The sequence below is a fragment of the Gordionus sp. m RMFG-2023 genome, chromosome 5, assembly GCF_954871325.1.
Source record: "Gordionus sp. m RMFG-2023 chromosome 5, tfGorSpeb1-WG-v2, whole genome shotgun sequence".
Classification (NCBI taxonomy): Eukaryota; Metazoa; Nematomorpha; class Gordioida; order Chordodea; family Parachordodidae; genus Gordionus; species Gordionus sp. m RMFG-2023.
This window is the reverse complement of record NC_088779.1, coordinates 27,361,174-27,382,691: the sequence shown is the minus strand read 5'-3', so window position 1 is coordinate 27,382,691 and position 21,518 is coordinate 27,361,174. Positions and strand designations below refer to the sequence as shown.

The 21,518-nt window shown below is 28.3% G+C and overlaps 1 protein-coding gene across 1 annotated transcript; it reads left to right on the top strand.

Annotated features, from left to right (window-relative positions):
- Nucleotides 1–11,828: 11,828 nt before the first annotated feature.
- Nucleotides 11,829–17,289, top strand: LOC135930312 (antistasin-like). Its single transcript, XM_065467094.1, has 8 exons — nt 11,829–11,847; nt 12,356–12,445; nt 12,876–12,989; nt 13,041–13,121; nt 15,335–15,430; nt 15,962–16,060; nt 16,261–16,353; nt 17,192–17,289. Exons 1-8 carry the CDS (start codon nt 11,829–11,831, stop codon nt 17,287–17,289), a joined length of 690 nt encoding a protein of 229 aa, XP_065323166.1.
- The last annotated feature ends 4,229 nt before the right edge of the window (nt 17,290–21,518 follow it).

Below are 21,518 nucleotides of genomic sequence, written 5' to 3'. Positions count from 1 at the left end.
AAAAAAGAAAATTCATATCATCGAAAATAGCACCAAAAAAAATAAAATATAAATACAAATACAAATTAAAAGCAGATCTGCCCCTATTTTCTCCTATTCAACCTATACCCTACGCCCATAGTAAACAATAATCATTCATTATATATTCTCCTTAGATGATTTATTTTTAGGAAATATAACTAACATAATTATTATCCAATGTTAAATACTGAGTTTTAATTTTAAAAAAAATATAAAATTAATAGAATATTTGGCCTTAGCTTATTGTCGTGGTGGTTTAGTTTTGCTAAAACTCTGTGAAAATTTAGGGGAGAGGGTGAGCTAAAAAAAAATTAACGATATAAAGGAGGAAAATTTATATAACAGGCTGATAGCACCTTCTTCAGCATTATCCGAAGCACAGCTTAGTATATAGTTAAGACAAGTTAAGTTTGAATCAAGATATGTATCACAAAAAATTATCTTAAGTTATTAAAAGTAACAGTCCTTATATTTTAATTGCTAAATTATATGGTGAGTATAGGTAATAGTAATATAAATGAATCTGCAAGATAAATGATAAGAATTCAACAATTTCCGATGAAAGATTTGAGTTTGTAGTGGCCTTGCCACCAATTTGTAAAAGCTGCGTAAGCACAACATTATAAGTTGGTATATAATAAAAATTATAAAGAATTTTGCAAAAAAAATGAAATAAGCCTCAATTATATCAAATACAATTAAAAACACTTAACATTGTAACGATGCATAATGGAGTGGAGTTCGCTAGGCACGATTTGTTAAACATATTTTAAAAAACGACCTAAATTATATGCAGGTATAAGTGAATATGGTAATGTTTCAGATGCAAAAGTAGATAATCATCTATCTAATATGGAAATGTTCAACCTCAAAACGCGGCCAATTTTAAAAACTATGATCTTAATGCATAAACTATTATACATTTATCGGAGACCTGGTTAGAAGTACCATTTGCACACCCCGGCACGGATCTTTTTTTTAAAAAAAAAATTTCAGCCTGGATTAAAATAAGGTTCGGGTCATGTACCTGGTCCTGCAGGTCTCTGAAATTTATATATTTTATTTAGGAAGATAACTAGCTCAAGTCATGGCATAAAAGATAGATATAAAATCTACTTACAAAATCAAACAAGAATACTATAGAATATATGGTTTTTTTAAAAAAATATATGTGTATTTAAACCGAAATATAATGGATAAGTTTGATATAATTGATACATGGAAATTTTTAAAAAGTTTGATTATTTAGCATTTGAATTTAGTAATTTTACATTTTCTACGCAGTATTCGTAATTTTACATCATCCAAAATATATAATTCGTATTTTTTGGCAAATCTAAATCAAAATTTTTGCAAGAATCATTATTTTAATTTACTAAATCCTATCTTTCAATTAGCAATATAAAAAATATCAAGCAATTTTCTGCAAAAAACCTTAAAAAATATTTAAAAATTTTTTTTTTAAAAAACATCTTTAAATCCATGATATGCATAGAGATCAACAATCAGCCATTTTGTTCATTTCTTTCTCTGCCATCCTTAGATGCCATTCCTTCTCATTTGACTTCCATTTCGAAAAAGGTATGGTTATGTTTTTTGTAAAATATAATATATTAATCAAATTATATCTTTTTAAAACGCATATTAACTATCATTTAATAATATAAATGAAAATAAAAACTGAAAAGTTGAGATTGTTTTATCTCACAATATCGATGACATTAATACCGACCAAGAAATTATCTATTTATTCAAAATATACGCAAAGTGTAATCTGTTTTAAATGTCATCGGTTGTAATAAGAAGCCATGCCATTGATAGGCATTTCGTTTAAATATAATTTTATCTTTAGTCTAAATTATACTTTCAAACACGGACTTCAATGTATTTACACTTTTTAATGCATTTTAATAAATGAATGGTCAGTTATTGATCAAGATATATGACCATTAGGGTCAACAGTTTGGTTTAAACGATTCCCTGAATACTGTCCTCTGTTAGAAACCGATTCATTTAATGACTACGCCTTCTATAGGGGTATATTCCTAATAAAAAATTGAAAGATCCCCTTTCCATTAAATAAACAATAGGAGCAACAATGGAGAAAATTTGTCATAATTGCGTAATATATATCTATTGGCGCGGGGAAGCTATATTCTTAGTGTATCCGTTGTTACTTGAATATTTGGTTTATTGAAGGTCTTCTGTGTTAATCGGTATTTGATTAAGATTTCAGGTTATAGGGGTCTGTGGGGAAGTCCTGGTAGTTGTGGGTAAAGAAAGTCCAGAAATAAGTGAATGTTTGTTAATCGTTTTTTGCCCGAAGAGGGAAGTCTCCATGTTATAAATGATGTTTTATTGTATGGTATTTTCGAAGAGATGAGGGGCTTTGTTCCCGATCCTTGTTCTCGAAGGCTCATTCGCGGGGTTTTTTCGGTGGGAACCCATTATATGTTTTGAGCTATTGCAGTAAAATTCGGCAAACCTAGTTTGTTCAGGATTTTTGATTGAGGACATATCTAAATTGATGGCGATCTGGATCCTCCTTTTTTGTAGGCGAAGAAGCATACTGAGGAGTCTGTGAATATTATCGGGGGAGCGTTTTCCTTATTGAATGGCTGAAGTGCTCCTACTCCTGCATCCAGTATTTCTTTCGCGTTGATGTGGCATATGGCATGCGCTGGGTGTTAAACAATAGTAGCGCTTCTTGATAGGAGGCAGACATGTTTTCGTAACCCCAGAAGGAGATGCCAATGTGCGAGTCTGAGGGGTCTACATAAACTGCATTGCTGGCATGGTAGCATAATTGAATAGGCTCTTGCAGGGTTCCGATAATAATGTCGGCCATTTTGAAGGCGATGTATGTGTCTGTTACGTTAAGGGCGCTAGCTAGGTCTCGTTCATCATGACGTAGTAGGGAGAAAATAACCAAGACACCGACGTGGTTGACGACTCCCAATACTCTTGCTGTTATAACTCAACAGGTTCTTAGCCTTTGATAGGATGTCTTTTAAGCACATCTAGGCACTTTGCCAGCCCCCATCTGGTATTGTTATCTACCTTGATAGTTTTGTTGACTAAGTCGATGGGAATTCCCAAGTAAGTAATGTAATGTTGATCCAGCACTAATTTATTTAGGGCAATTGTAAGACCCACTGTGCATTTTGGTGATCTTGTAGACCATTTAAATTTAATCTCTCCATAGATTAATACGTTATAGTTCGCATTGCATACCGTCTTGGCACATACGTCAAATATTATGCTATGTAAGCTTTATGGACTAAATGAGGCACCCATGGAAAGGACTTTGTATCTGTACGACTGGCTTTGGAAGCTACCTCTGAAGAATTTTCTAACTTGCATTTCCAGCGGGATTGAGAAGAAAGCAGATCTTATGTCAATTTTGCAAGTGTATTTAGCTTTTTCTATTTGTAGACATGAGTGGAATTGACTTGAGCCTAAAGGGATAATGTAAAAAGTTTTTGAATACTTCAGAAAAGTCAATAATGACTTCGAAGATCCATCAGATTTTAGGATAACAGAGAGGAGAACAGATTTGGTCGTCCCGTGCCGGTTCGATTGCACCCGCCGTCAAGTGCTGTTGGGTAATTGGGATGTAGTTTTCGTCTGGTTAGCTGGGCCGTGCGTGGAGCTACCTTCGTTGTTATTGAGATATGTAGTCGGTAGATCCTAGGCTTGAATCCTCTTCTGGCCACCACCTTGGTGAAGGTAGACATCAACGGTCCATACGAGAGCTTAGCCTCTGCGATATTCAGTGAAGTCCCGTTGTTGAGGAGAGTATCTTTAGACATCCTGTTGTCGTTGACGTTAACGATACCTGTGAGGATACCGTTGATTGTCGGGCGGTGACTGATCCTTCTTGGGGCACACCAAAATCATGTCCGGAGTCTTAGGCAAACTTGTTTCCCTAATTGTAAAGTTTAGGTCAGTATACAATGTTTAACTAGCATCCATTATATATATTTTGATATAATATGGTACATATATTTTGATATAATGTTTATTTAATTAAAAACAAAAAGAGTTAATGTATCATTTTAAAAAAAAGATATATATTAGCTTTGTTATAGAGAAATGTTTATTTATTTTTATTACTATTCTGAGGCCATATTTTTGTTATATAAGAAAACAGCAAAATTATATAAATAGATCATTATTACTGTTTTTTAAATATCTTTAATTCTTGTCTAACACTATACTTGATATCCCTTATACACTATTCTTAATTCTGAGAAAAATCACTGTACATTCTTGTTTAATGCCTTCAACCATTATCCTCATTATAAACAAAAAATTTAATTTTATCGTATTTTGAAGAATAACTCTGATATTTATAATTTAGTACTCTAGTAAAATAGACTCGTGGCATCTTTGAGAAAATATGATATCAAAATAAGATGGATTGATTACGCTGAAATTTTAAAACGGTTACAACAGATGTTATTTTATCCTTTAGAGTTAATGGCTGGGCTGGGCGATGGTTTAGTAAAATCATTCTAATTCTGAGTGAATTATTACGCTTAAGAATAACAGATCAAAATCCCTTAAGAATCGTGTATCCTTTGGGAAGAGTTGTTTTCCAATTTTACTTTAAAGAAAATGAAATTTATATCAACTTTTTAATATGAATATCTGATTTAAAACTTAAGTTTTTCAAAAAAAATTTCCCACGTTTTTAAATAGAAGAAGATTTTATAAAAAAAATAGAAAATTAAGGAGAGAGTTTCTTTCTTTTAAAATCAAATTTAGGAGAAATTAAAGCAAATCGCAGTCTAAATCAATATAAAAAAATATTAAACAAACAAAATATTACTTAATCATATATTTCATGGATTCCTTTTTTCCCTATCTAAGTCAAATCAGGTTGAACTTCCGGCTTCGAATTCTGCAGAAGAAAAATGTATTTCTTATAATTATAAATTTTTATCAAATAAAAATTTAATATTTAAGTTTTTTTTATCAATCAATAAAAAAAATAAATAATCTTCAATTTAAAAATTATTAAGATTGCCCTAACAAAAAACCTTGCAATATTAAATGCCCGTATGGCCTGATTTACGATAGCGAAGGATGTAAACATTGTCAATGCATTCCTATGGATGTGGGTAAGAAATTTTTTTTAAATTTTCATCATCCAATCACCGCTACTTAGATTAGAGGTCGATTCTAGACATTGGGCGGGCGAAAGGGTGGTTAAGCGGATTAAAATTATAACAATGAGCAGGAGGGAAAGAAAGTGCATTTGTACAATTTTTTCTGGTGGAAATTAACAAGGACGAAAGTATATTTATTAAAGATTATTATTATATTTTTTTCTCCATAATATTACATGTATTATATAAGTAGTTAAAGATAAAATGAAAGTAAATTTTCGGCCGGTGAATTTTTAAAAAATAAAACTATGGGATGGGCGGTCGAGAGGAAAAAATAAAATTTAAACGATGAGAAGATGGGTCTGGCAGTCTAAACCCTCTTATAGCGGAACTCTAATTTAGATCGTCTTTTAAGATTAATTAAGCATAAACTTTAGCCAGAATGCGGGGTTTTTACCCCATTATATTTTGATTTAATTTTGAAATATTTTTAATTTTACAGATTTTCCAATCAAAAAAAAGCCTTGCAATTTACATTGCCTTGAGGGTTTCGTTTTAGATGAAGATAATTGTCGGTGCAAGTGCTCTCCGCTAAGTTTGTTTTTTTAAACAGTTTATTTTTAAAATTATTGCATATTATTTATTATTATATACTATTTAGTGTAGTGTATGTAAGTTAGTATGAACGGCTAACTCAACATTATAGCCAGGAAAATATTGCCTAAGCGTCAAGATTCCGCCAATACATGTTCAATCCTATATGCCATCTATGAGCAAAATCTTTAGGTTCGCATAATATTCTTTCTTTCTTTCTTTCTTTCTTTCTTTCTTTCTTTCTTTCTTTCTTTCTTTCTTTCTTTCTTTCTTTCTTTCTTTCTTTCTTTCTTTCTTTCTCTCCTTCTTTCGGATAAAATATTGAGTTAGCCGTTTTTAAAAATCGGCTTAAATTGAGCCGTTTAACAACATTAATGTAAGTATGAGAAGAAGAAAAAACAAAGAAAAACAAAGGGTTTTTTTTAAAAAAAAAATAGGCGTATATAATAATTATTTTTTTAAAAAAAATTTTAAACTTTCTAAAATTTTATTATTGAAATAATATATTAATTAGTAAAATTTATATTTTATTATGAGGATTTTTTATAAAATTATTATTTTTTTTATGATAACAATAACTTTTTTCCACCCCATTCCTAAATATTGGCGTTTTAAATTTTAAATGATCGACGTTATGTGAAGATTTATTTTTGGTAGGCTAAAGTAAAAGCATTTATTTGACTTTATCATAAAAACCGTTATATTTTACATCCTAAATAATAAGTTCTTATTTTCCTTAGAAAATAAATCCTAAGAATTTTACTGAAAATCCTTTAGATTCATGTTAATATATGATGAAATAATTCATCGTAAATATTTAATCCATAATATTTCACAAAAAAAAAATATTATAATTTTCAGAATGCCCATCCAAAAAACCTTGTAATTTGGTGTGCGGAAAGGATTTCGTTTTAATTAATGATGGTATTCAGTGCAAATGCGTCCTACAAAGTTTTATTTTTGTTTTTTAAATAAAATTCTTACATTTTTTTCCATTCAAATAGTAACATTTCGTGTTGTCAAAAATCTTAATTTAGCCTATTTTGAAAAATAAATAGAAATTTAGCAGAGTTGTTAAAAGATACTTTTTAAATGGATCTAGATACAGATACAACGTCTAAAATAATATCTAGATACAGATTATTTAATCAAAAATCTATCTAGATACATACCACATTTTTATATCTAGATACAGGATCTAGATACTTGTATCAGATCCTTTAACAACTCTGCAATTTAGTCAATGAATATATATGACTTGAGATTTCATTTAAAGGATGAGCAAACTATCATTTTCTGCTATTTACACAGGAAATATCTCTAGGCATTGGGCAATATTTTTTTTAAATTTAGCCGATTTTTTTTTTGAGATTTGGTCAAAGGAGGAACAAATCTTCACTTTCTGCCATCTACATGCAAAATCTCTTAGAGGTAGGCGATATTATTTTGGCTAAAGTCTTGATTAGTCGTTTTTTTAATAATCATAAACGGTAAATTATTTAACAATACTACTCACATTATAAAGAAGATTTATTGTTTTTTTATCTTTTTTTTTCAAAGTTTTATAATTCAATTAACCTAATATTTGTATTTCATCGGACAGTGATAATTCATAATGCGACCGTTAGTAAGATTATCACAATTTTAGTTGTTAAGTTCTTTTCAAATAGGCAATAATGGTAGGTTAGAAGATGCATAAAACAACAAATTATTTTTGTAAAATATTTTACCATTTCACAAGGGAATACCTAATTAAGATGTTTTATATAGAATGTTCGATCATCCCATGCGACATCCGATGTATGTATGGCCTGCTTAACGATGCCAATGGGTGCCAATTGTGCAAATGCAATCCAGTTCCGCCATCGATAATCACAACCAAAAAGGTTCAATTGACATCTATAGCCATAACCAAAAAAGGTCAGTTGACATCGATAGCCACAACCAATAAAGGTCAGTTGATATTATTTTTGTCTCGTGATGTACAGATAGAGAGGCTTGCTGCTGCCCGACCTGAGCTTCAGGCGAGGCTCGAAAATGGACGACTTTTTATCTCGGGCTTGGGCTAGAGGCCGGCTGTAAAATATTAAAAATATGCTCAATAATCATTTTGTTTCAGCGAAATGTCAAATCAAAAATCATACGTTATATTTAATCTTAAACATGTCAATTCATTCCTTTACGTAATTCCCATTTCCCCAAACAAAAGGTTTTCCTAAATGCGCAATTTTGTGACTAGTTGAAACTCTTATCATTTACTTCACATTCTATTTAGGTAAAATAAAATATGTATTATATTCTACTGTTAGCCAACATAGAATCTGGGAATATTAATTTGTAATAACAGTTACGAAATATTTTTCGTTCGATACTTTTTTTTATATACATCCAGGATCTATTAAATTTAACTATCCTCGAATTTTTTTATAGTTTTAAAATTGTTCATAGGATCCAAATTCCAAAATAGTTTTATAAATCGGATCGAGCTGGAATAAAATTTTTTGCTCGAGCTGGGTTCGGGGCATCAAAATTGAAAGTCGGGGTCGGGTTCCGGAAAATTACCTTGTAAGGCTCCATGTTGAAGAATAACGAATATCCTCTTTCATCGAAGGCCTCTACCTGATGATTAACTGTAACCTCGAGATTTTGACCCTCACTTTCCAAGGTTGTAATGCATGTAATGGATATCGCACTGCTCATGTGCCATAAACGAGACGATTGTGAAACCCATCAACCATGGAATTTTTCTTGATACTTCTTATTCTGGAACGTTCTTTGCAGCACTCATTTATGGGATGATAATATGATAACATCTTTCTTTTGTCTGTACATTTCCCTCCAATCTACGGTATAGGTCTTTTTGTATCATTTATCTTCGAACTGATTTACAGGATGGGATAGGATTTATAGAGGTCACAAATTTGGGTATCATAGTTATTTGTAAACCAAAGTCAATTAACTGTGTACTCGGGTGTGAAACATAATTTTATGATTATGTAATTTAGTTTTACCTTCCTTAAAAATTATAATACAGCACAACTAATATATCGTTTATAATTTTTTTTTTTAATTTTTCTATGAGACTTTCATTTCCACTACATATGCTTCTGCTGGCTAAATAAGGAAGGAGTATAAGCAATAGGTTTGTTAGCGCAATCTGTAGATAAATAACTAAACAAATGTTTTGTCGTGTGGGAGATGAATGTCGTTTTCGGCTATTGCTGTATTATTATCCCATAAATTATTGTTTTTGAAGTATGGTTAGATATTATTTGTTGATTCCTTATTTTGTAAATTGAAAATATTTTTTGTGCCTTGATGAATGCTTTTGTTTTGCATCATGGAGTCCTCCATGGTTGATATTAAAATTTTGTATTGCATATTATACTTAAGATGACTTTTATGTTAGATTAAATTTCTGATTAAGCTATTTTTAATCATTTTATATTTAAAAAATTGGAAGAAAGCATAAAAATCAGGAGAAAGCATAAAGCAATAGACGGCGTGTTTTGGCATAAACTAAAGTTTAAAAAAATCGGGAAATTATGCCAAAAGTGGGAGATCTGGCAACCCTGGTTTTAACTTAAAATATCCAAACTTATATTCAAATTTATATATTTGTCTAATTTTTTTTAACCTTATATCTAAATGGGAAATGAAAGGTTGGAACTTAAATATCCCATCTCCTCCGATTCGAGAAACCTGTTTCAGAATAATTCAGGATCATAGAATATATCTCAAAAATGTAAAACAATTTAACCCTCAACTCTTAGCCAGCAAAATGATAATAATTCCAATATTTTTTAATTAAGTATTATTAATTGGTCTCGAGCAGAAATTTAAATTGGGGGATATTTTCTTATACCAGATTTTGAGAAACCAACCAACATGATCTTATTTATATTTTTCTTTTTTGTCATACTTAAACATTAAATTTATGATGTTATACAACAAACACTGAACAATTTATTTTTTCGTCACAGTTTTGAAGTTAACAATAAAAAATTATTATAACGATTTGTCATCAAATCAATCTTTTCTTTACTCCTTTGGCTTAATTAAATAAAGATACATAAGATACTTAATGTATCTTTATTTAATAAAAAATGTCCCTAAATAAATATTTTATTTTTGAAACGAACTATTGTTTCTTTCTTAAAAATTTAATTATTTTTTTTTCTCCCTTATTACATTTTACATATTGAAAAATGGTATAAATTTAATTTAATGTTTCATTCAATTTAGATATTATATAAAATAATATGTATTATTAGTAATTAGTAATTAAAATATGATGAATATAATATGTAAAATATGATATATAATTGAAGATGCTTGAGAATCTGTATTGTAAATCTGTTAACTAAAGAATATTTAATTGTTGAAATATGATAATTTAAGAATTATGAAAAACACCCGGGGTATCTATTATCCCTTTGCGTTGCGTATCATGGCGCTCCTTTATTTTTATTTTTTTTATATAAAAATATTAATTACTAAGTAAATAAATGAAAACAAATTGTCAAATATGTTAAATTTATCAGCTGCAACCATATTATATAAAACACCCGAAAGAATTTGCTGTCATTTAAAACTGTCATGTAATATATAAAAAATTATAAATTTAGTTAGATTTACTTTAAATTTAAAATATTCCCTACATAAAAATGGCTAATACGTACCCCGCCAAATCTACACCAGGTCTTCACAATTAATTAAATTCCCATAAATATTGTTAATATTTTTTAAAAAATTGAGTATTTTTATCATTTAAATTGAAAAATTATTAGTAAAAATGTTAAAAATTAATTCAAACTTGCATTTAAAATTTCTCAAGAAACAATTTGTGAAACAAGGCACCTTTATTAAAATACATATTTGAACTCAAATTTCGAAATCTCAAAGTTTTTTTAAAAAAAAAATTACCTGCCCTGAGACAACACTAGTCTCCTCCTATGAGCTTTCAAATGTTTAAATTAATAATTTTATAAATAAGATATTTTATTTTAATTGTAAACTTTAAGTATGACATTTTATAAAAAAAAAATTGCTCAGTATTAGTATTATTAAACGACTCGTTTTGAGCCATTTTATTCAGAAAAATATCACGTAAATCTGAAGATTCTACTCATTAAAGGAACAAAGGTCTCTAGACATACATTATCCAAATCTCGTGGATTAGCCAATATTTTTCTGGCCTAAATATTGAGTTAGCCGTTTTTAAAAATAGGCTCAAAACGAGCCGTTTAACAACATTGTATTTTTATTAATACAAATTAATGTTTAAGTACAACATATTGTTTTTTTAAGTCGAATTCGAATAATAAATTAAATATATTTTTTGCATTTCATTTTTTGTATATTTTTTTAAGACCGTGACAAATAATTTTTCATTTTTTTAAAGAAAATATTACTTTTAAGAGAGTAATTTTAACAATTTATAGTTCTAGATATCTATAACTATATATCTCGATAAGATTAGATGTCTGGTCTGAGGATAATGTATTCAAACTGATCCACTCAACGTTGCTGAAATTTTCCCACCCGATACTTATTTGAGACGAAATCCGAAATATTTCCCTAAAATCCTTACAATAAATTTTTATTACGAGTATTTTAAGACCCTCAATATGAGACATTATATAATTGTTTTTAAATTAAGCAATATTTTTTAATATATATAATTTTAATTTTACAAGGTCTTCAAAACAAAAAGCCTCCATGCGATAAACTTTGCGTTTCGGGGTTCAATTTAATCGAAGCTGAATGCCGGTGCATATGCGATCCAGAAAGATATCTTAGTTTCATTTTAAAAAATAATTGCATATAAACATACTATTCGTAGTGTAAGCATGAAAAAAACAAGAAAAAAATTGTTTTTTAAACCATAAGATATTAAGAAAAACAAGGCTTACATAATGTCATTTTTTTAAAAAAAGAAATAAAAATTTTATTTTCAATATAATATTTGTAATAATGGTTTAATTGAAGATTGTTATTAAAATTCTTTTTAAAAAAAAAAAAATTTCCTATCCTTAAGTATTGCTGTTTTTAATTTTTTTTATGATCAAGATTATGAAATTTTTGTGATAGGATACAATGTTAAAAACTGAGACAAGTTTTGGGTCAAGAAAATCGATCCAAACTTACTTGAGTGAACTCAAGTTCATAAAATATTCGTCCTCTGAGTCATGATTAAAACCGTCAATATTTGCATCCTACTGTTAAACGGCTCGTTTTGAGCAGATTTTTTAAAAACGGCTAACTCAATATAAGTCAGAAAAAATATTTTCTAAGCCTCTAGATTTCGATATAATGTGTCCTAGACCTTTGTTCCTTCTATGAAGAAAATCTCCAGGGTTCTGCAATATTTTTCTGGATAAAATATTGAGTTAGCCATTTTAAAAAAAAGGGGTCAAAACGAGCCATTTAACAACACTACATCCTACATAAATATGCCTAATTTTTCCTAGAGGTAATTCCTAAGAATTTCAAAAATCCTTTATGATATGTTAATTAAAAACATATATTGAATATCTTTTTTAAAGACTTTCATTTCAATGACGATAAAATAAAAATTTAATCCATATCAATTATTTTACCAAATTATATCGTAAATTTTGTAGATTGCTTTCCCAATAAACCTTGCAATTTACCGTGCAAAAAGGGTTTCGCTTTACTTAATGATGGCATGCGGTGCGAATGCGTTCCGCCAAGTTTTTATTTCCTTTTTTTCCTTTAAAATATATATATTCTTAGATTATTCTTTTAAAAAAGGATAATTTTAGCTGATGAATATACCACGAGATTTGGTTCAAAAAAAAGGGATCATACGTTCCTTATTGCCAGCTACGTGGGAAATAGCTTACCCTACCCTGAATTTGCAGTTGGCGCGAATTCGCGGCGAAATATATATGCAAAAAATGGATGTAAAATTATTATATTTGTATCGCGAATTCGCGATAACTTGTGAAGGCAGAATTTAGGGAATATTTCCTTTTTTGCCCCAAAAAAATCTTGATTTGGTCTCTTTTGAAGAAGGGCAATTCCAATTTCAGATTTTAGGAACAGCATAAAATCAAACAATTTATTTTTGGGAAATATTTTTTTAAAAAATATGTAACTGATTAACAATTATTGATATAGGATGTTCGTATGCCCCTTGCAACCTCAATTGCAAGTATGGCCAAGTTTACGATTCCAATGGATGTCAATTGTGTGAATGCCCACCTCCATCACCTAAAACCACAACCAAAAAAGGTCAGTTGGCAATATTAACGTTGGTTTAAAAAAAATAATTCTATTTTTTAGCATGTCCAAATTCCAAATGCTCTGAGTCAGTATGTCCCTTAGGACTTCTAGTGGATGCTCAAGGTTGTCATACTTCTAACTGTACTTGCAAGAAGACACCTTAGTTTTAAATTTAAATTTAAAAAAAAAAAAATTTTTTTTTGATTGTGTTTGTATATGTATGAAATGTTTTAAGAAAGAAGAAAAAATATAAATTTATGTTAATATTGTCGAATGTCAAAAAGCTTTTTAATTTTTATTATTTAAGTTTTAATAATCATAAAAATAAATAATTTTTTTTAAAGAAATATATGCTACACTATAACAAATTATTGTACCCGAATTCTGTTTGGAAATCTTATAAGGATTTTGGATCTTATAAGATTTTAAAAATGAAGATTTAAGATAAAAAGGATTGTGTTTTGAAAATGCTCAATGCATATATAACTAGAAAACTTTTTCAGAAGGCTCTCCAAATTTTTTTTGATAGGAATTGTACTTCTACCTCTCTTTTTTTTAATAACTAATAGAAGGGTTTCCATAGGGTATAACCTTGGCTTTTATGGCTTTACACCAGTGCGCTTTTGTTTGTAAAATTTTGGTACGTACAAATGTAAGCTTCAAATAATACGGTAAAACACACAATGGTATAGAGTTTAAGCAAAAGTATGACCGACAAGGCAATGAATGTGTCACACAAGTTTTAAAAATAAGAATAAATTAACGATGTTAGATAAGGTTTATAAAATTTTTTTAAAAGAAATTAGCAAGTTTAGGTTAAGTTCGAAATCTTTTTGAAAATTCGAATTGTTTTAAAACTTTCAGAAGTTTTAAAATCTTGATGAAGTTAAATTTTTTGAAATTTTTTTTAGAATTATATATTGGACATGTTTATAAATTTTATATTTAAAAAATGCTTATATATTTTTTCTAATAAAGTTTCAAAAGTTTGCGAATAGTATTTTGTTTTTAACGGGGGGGGGAATTTAGCCTTAATAAAATTCATATTAAAATGACAAACATTGTCATAATCAATAAACAATATTCTTTTATAAATATTTAAACACTCCCTCTAGACCACTTAATACCAGTTACATTATGGTTATTTCTTGTGTTGTAACCCTGCCAAGTTTAAATAACTATATTTTAATGTTTTGTATAAAAAAATTTTTATATATATTATCACCTTCAGACAAGTTCATCTAGATATTTAAAAAAATATATATGTATATTCATTTTATCAGACCAAAACATAATATTCAAAAAAAAACAAATTTTTAAGACCTTTTAATTGTTGATGTAAATTTTGATAATTTTTTTTCGTCTATTATTCAAATAAAGATTTTTTAAAAAATAGATTTCAAAAATATAATTTTTATTTTAGAAGTTTCAAAATAAACTTTACTTTTAATCTATTTTTTTTTGAAAATAAAAATTAAGGTATTATATTTAAAAAAAAATTATGTATAGACATCTACTATCATTTATTCCAATCCTTTTCTCTATCGTTGGGTACCATTCCTACCATCAAAATAGTTATAGCAGTAAGATCGTTAGAAATTTTCATTTTTTCAAAATATAATTACAAAAATATTAAAATACATTTGCATGCAACTTATATTTAACCCTGTTAAACAAAAAGGAACTTATTTATATAATTTGTGCATTCATAAAAAAAGGGGATGTTTTAAGTCTATAGTTTTAAATCAATTAATTGGGTAAAACATTTATTCTAAATGGAGCCTAAAAGTAAAAGTTAGTGTTGTTAAACAGCTCGTTTTGAGCCGATTTTTTATCGAGGGCTAACTCAATATTTCATCCAGAAAAATATTACGCAAGTCTGAAGATTCTGCTCATTAAAGGAACAAAAGTTTTTAGACATATATTATCGAAATCTCGAGACTTGTGCAATATTTTATTTTTCTGACTAAAATATTGAGTTAGCCGCAAAATAACGGCTCACGAGCCGTTTAACAACACTAAACAGTTGTGAAAGCTAAAACAAGTTTTGAAACTAGACTTATAAACTTAATTTTATATATTTATGTCCTTCATAAATCCATTTTTAATAAACATTATAAAACAATAAATTTTGATTTCACTGGTCATCAAAAAATTTAATTTTTATTTTCTTCTCGTTTAAATAAATTAAATTAAATATTTTTTGGAAATAATTTTTGTTAAAAATTAATATTGAATTTTTTTAAGAATAATTATAAGAAAATTCTCTGAAATTTAAGGTTCCCAAAAATTTGCCAGAAAACATTATTTTATTAAAAATCAATATTTTTTTTTAAATGTTACCTCTTTTCCAGGCTGTGTTAACATACCATGTAACATTAAATGCATTTATGGCTTGATTTACGATAGCAAGGGATGCAAACATTGTCAATGCATTCCTAAAGCCGAAGGTAATAAAAATAATTATAATTAGTAAAAATTCGCTTTTAAATTAAACGGCGGTCTCATGGTTTGGCTTATTTTTTTAAATAGCCGGTTATAATGTTGTTAAAGAACTCGATTTGAGTCGATTTTTTAAAACAGTCTCGAGATTTGCCAGGTGTCCAAACTTTGTGTCAAAACGCAAATAATATAGAGCCCACCAAACACTTAGAAAAACCAAATAGGATCTCTAAGAGCTTATTTAATAAGTCACCATATTATGGAGAAGGATTTTTGTATTAAGAGGGGTGATGTAATATACTCCTCAAATTACTACAGCGAGGAGTATATCATTTTGATGCACTCTCCTCCTTGTCTACCTTGGTTATTGGGGTTGGAGATAATGTGTCTTGTCTCCAATCCCAATCCAAAAAAAAAATATTAATTTTTTCCCCTAATTAGGCCCAAAGCCAGAGGAATAAAATGGCAAAATTCTAAAACTTTATAGAAGAAAAAGAAAAAAATTAGTTTATTGTGTTATAAAATATTTTAATTCGCAGAATGTCCGTCAAATAAGCCTTGCAATATAAGATGTCGAGATGGTCTCATCTATAATAGCGTAGGGTGTCAATTGTGTCAGTGCATTCCACCATTAAACGGTTTTTTCTTTAAAAAATTCTTATCTTACTATTTATTTTAAAAAATAAATTTAATTAATCTTATATTTAATTATTTTTGATTTTGGTATCATGTTTATCTTATTTTATGAGAAATATGTTAAACAGATTATGAATATTTTTATAATAATTATATATATTTTTAATCCCATTTAAATAGAACATATTTTTATAATTTACAGAATGCCCAACTAAAAAATCTTGCAACTTATTTTGTAAAAAGGGATTTGTTTTGAATAATGATGATTGCGAATGCAAATGTGTCCCCAAAAAAGGTTTGTTTTTTTTTGTTAAAGATTTTTATAATAATTTTTAAGTGTTTTTAAAAGGCTATTTTGAGCCGGTTTATTAACTTAACATTTCTATTAGGAAAAATATTATAGATTTTGGCTCATATGTGTCATAACGCTTTGAACATCCATTAACAAAATCTCACGGCCTAGGGTACAATATTTTTCTGTCTAAAATATTGAATTGACCCTTCTTATAAAATAGGCTCAAATAGACCCCTTTTAACAACGCTAACAATTATTCCTTTAATTTTTTTTTTAAAAAAAAGTAACTTTTTGTGGTTTTTGGAATCTGGATTAAAAAAAAAAGTATTCCGGTTCCATATCCCTGTTTTTGGAATATTTTTATTTCGATTCATAATTTTTTTATATTTTTTTTGAATTTTAATTCCTAATTTCTAATTTCGTACACGGGTCAACAAAGATTCAACATTTTGAATAATTTACTCCACCAAAAAAAATTTGAGAAAAATGGTTTTCAGTTTTCTTAAAAGTACTTCTGAATCTTTAAATTTGTCATCTCGAAAAAGTTTCCCGATACAAAAATTATCACTTTTAAATAAAAATCTATATTACACCGATTATCCCTGCGCGATAAGTGGAAGATATTTTTCCACTGAAAAATTTCCCTCTATAGGGACATTTTGGTAATTCATCCTTAGGCAATGTCATGGATTCTACCTTATCCCTTACAATTTAGTTATGTCAAATAAAACATTCGAAACTTTAGATTCCCCCCCCCCCTTTTGTGAGTTTTCGTTAAAAAATATAAATATTCGTTGTTCTTATTTTAATTTTACCAAAAAAAAATAATGAAAATTAGAGTGTCCTGATTTGCCTTGCTTTAAGTTCATCAAGTGCGCCCATGGACAAGTATTGGATGCGTATGGTTGTCCTACATGTACTTGCAAGAATCTTTAAAATAAAATAAGTCGTTTTTAAAACTTATTACAAAATTTATCTTTTATAAATATTTTTGATTTCAATTAATAATAAATATATATAATAAAATAATCGTGAATAAATTTTTTTTTATAGTTTATATTAATTGCCTATTTGTTAATGGTTTTAATTGGTCTAAATCTAGTATAGTTTCAAATATGTGATTAGTTCTATAATAAGCTAAAATTGCGAAAATGTCTTTAACTCTGATTAATAATATATTCTCGATTTAACCTATTTTAAATTTAGATTTTAGCCAAAATATTACTAAGCAAGCCTCAAAATTCTGTTTAAAGATCACCAAAAAGTTTTGCCATCTACGTGCTAAATCTTCATGTAAAATATTGAGGATAGCCGTTTTTTTATAAAATTGAGCCATTTTAAAAACACTTATTTCTGCATTAAACAATTTCTGATTATTATTACCTCTATATTAATAAGTGTATATTAATGCTCAAACCACGGATTGTTAGAGTGGATTACAATGGTTTCGCTCATCTACGTAAGTTCTGCAAACCATCTAATGCCTTAATAAGCGTTTAATCTTAAAACTATATCCACTCATGTATAATTATTAATACAATTTTGATATAATGAAATTTTATTTCGATGAATAATTTATTCGTGAATTTGTTTTAAAAAAAGAATTTTTTCCATATAAATTTAATCTAAAAACTATATATTACTCAAAACAATTTTATTTTAAGATGACTGATAATTTTTCCAATTATTAAACAAAATATATCTTTGAAATACAAAAATGTCAAAATAGAGTGATATTTCCGAGGCCCTACTTGATATTATAACTTATGTATAAATTATCCACTATGCCCTAAAATTTTTATCCATTAAGTGCCCGTCCCAACCAGCTAAACCTTTTAAACTGCCCGGCCTAGCCCCCTAAATTTTTCAGCAAATTAAAATTATATATATATAAATATGTATTGAAGAAAAAAAATTTCTTTAAATCCTTCATTTTTGTTTTAGCGTGTAATTTTTTTTTGTTGAAAATATTTCATTCACCCCCCCGTAATAATTTCTTTTCTATATTTTGATATATGAATCTGGAAATCCATTCCAAATATCTATGATCCAATAATATTTATGAACATTCAATTTGACAAATTAAGCTCGATAATCTATCATGATCAAATTCATCGAATTCGCACTATCAGCAGCATACTGCAGGATAAAATATCCAAACAAGTTAAGCAATATTTTTAATATCTACATGGATATTCTGTTGACAGATTATTTTTCTTTGTTTCTCGTCCAAATAGCGCATCTAGATTCTCAGGGAGCCAATTTTCTCTTAGAATATAAAGAATATATTTGCAAGACGGGTCTTGCCTGATACTTTCTAGAAAAATTATAAATTGGATTTTTTTTTTAAATTTTTTACTATGTTTTAAACCCTTTAATTATTTGTAGATGTATTTTATATAACTTTTATTTGAAAAAATAAATTTCAATGTTTGGTGGAAAAACTATCATTTTAAATAGCTATAATTGTATGCAATGTATGGAGTTTGGTCGATGCTTTAGTCTATGCATATTACAGATTTTCCTCAAAATTTAGGAAGATGGCTAAAGATTGGGGAAAAATTAACGGGGGTTTAACTATCTACCCCCTCCTCTTCCGCAATTCATCCATGCACCAAATCTAAGCTAGCGTTATTCATTCAAATTTATACCTTCATCATAAATTTAATCAACACCCATATTTTCACTAATAAAAAACCATTAGTTAACATAAAAAATACACTAAAAAAAATGCGTTAAATATAAAATGGCATAAATGATTTTAAATAATAATGTGTTTTTTTACAAGAATTTCGAAAATGAAAGTTTTATCAAAGATTTCACACTTTTGTACAAATTATCTTCTTTATATATGTAACGATTATTAAGATTCGTCTAATTAAGGGCCAAAATTTTGTTTGGAATAATTCTTGTCCAAAAAATATCTTCATTGACAAAAGGCCAAGAGTTACATTCGAGAGACTTTTATCTCCGCTAACCTGCAATAAAAGTTCTTTCGAAATCCCAGCAAATCATCTATTACTGTTGCTGTCTTTTCAATGATATTTTTACCAAATTTTCATAATTTTGTCTGATAAATAATTTTTCGATAATATCTGGGACATTAAGCCCATCATTTTATCTTTACTGGAAGTAGCAATTTCTATACTAGGCGATGTTATATTTTCTAGCACACTCATCAAAATATCTAACCTCAAGTAAATGTCTATATCAAATTTAAGTAAGTATTAAGCTTTGTTACATGGAGTGGGTAACCATTTCAAAAGAGCACCAATTTTATAATATAGATTTTTGCAATGATCCTTGAAGTAGCTTGTATGATATCAATCACTACACTCCTTGATTCTATATCTATAACCACTAACTTCGACCCTCTTTCGGCCACGGTTTACATTCCTTCTCTTTACTTCCTCTACCTTTATATTCGGTGAATTGACTTTAGATTTGACAATTTTAGATCACAGTCTTAATTTTGCAAACAATCTTTTCGTTGCGAGAATTTGACAACGGTATGATAACTGCTAAAAATTTTAATAAGTTTGCTAGAAAATATAACATCGCCGAGTATAGAATTGCTGTACTTCCAGTAAAGATAAAATGGTGGGCTCAATGTCCCAGACATTATCAAAAAATTATTTACAGGCAAAAGTACGGAAATCTGGCCAAAATATCATTGAAAAGGCAGCACCCGTAATAGATAATTTGTTGGAATTTCAAAGGAGCTTTTATTGCAATGTGTGGATTGGAGACTCATGATACGCGAGAAAGGGCATAGAAACTTTGTCGTTGCAAAATATTTCGAAGAAGCATTCTACCCCTAATTCTCAAATATTGTAGTAGACCTTATCCAATGAGTCCCAGGTTAGTGGAGATACTTTATCAAAAGTCTCTTTAAGTATTGCGATAGCCCTTTCAATGAAGACCGTTAAGGGACCAGAATTATTTTGAATAAGACTATCACTTCATTATACGAAACTTGACCCTTATTATGTTGATGTGAAAGATAGCTTGGACAATAAAAAAAATATATATTCGCCCCATATGATAATATTAAATTGATGTGAATGCTTCATTTAGTAATTCCCCACTTGTAAAAAATTTTTTTGTTTGTTCGTCGTTTAGCAATGTGTTTTTAGCGAAAATAATTGGTTGTTAATATATGGCTGAATTGGTTAGATTATATGTATTATTACCAATTATATAATATGGACGCAGTCTTCGAATGTATTTTATTGTAAAAAAAATACTGACATTTAAATTGGCGGCTCTCATTGGCAATTTTTTATAATTATCAGCTATTTAATTGCTAGTGAGATATATAAGAGGCGTTGGCTTTTTAAAGTTTATATAGGATGTGTTTTAAGGCTAGAGCTTTAAATTATGTGGAATTAAAAAAATTACATTAATAAACAGTTTACTTTTTTTATTATTATACCTCTCTAAGACTATGAAGTATACCTCCCCCTCCCACCTTCTTTTAATTATTTACATACCGTGGTGTACCTAGATTTCTCCAAGGAGGGGGTTATGACTATATTTAAAGCCCCATAACCCCCATTTACTATGGCTTCGGGCGGGCCTCTCCTTTTATAAGCACTAATTCAAAAATCAATGTTATTGTTTAATGCTTTATGTTTTAGACAGTATAGTATAGTAACCAGTTTAAAGGAAAAACTATTAAGAAACAAATTATGGCAAACCTCACGATTAAAATAAAATATAACTAAAATTTCTGACTATGTTTTTTATAAATAATAGGTTAATACATTGCAAACAGATTGATATTATTTAGAATACTTTTATCCAAACCAAAAAAATAAATAAAAAGTTTATGAATTTTGGCATTGCCTGTCCAATGTATACGGATGTTGTTAAAATGAGTAAAAAAAAATTGTTATATCATTTTGAAGGTATATAAATTTAATAAATTTTTTTTAAACAAAAGTTATAAAAATGGCTAAGTGAAATTAAAATTGTAGGAACATGACAAATTCATTTAACATATTAATGGAAGAAAGAAAGTGCAAATATCTGGGATTTTTTTTTATAGTAAGGAAAACATTAGGCTGGGTTTTCCGTTATAAATTTTATTGTGCTATATTATATTTTTATAAATATAATGGTTTTCACTTATTTATTTTAATAATTTTGAATTATAGTCCTTA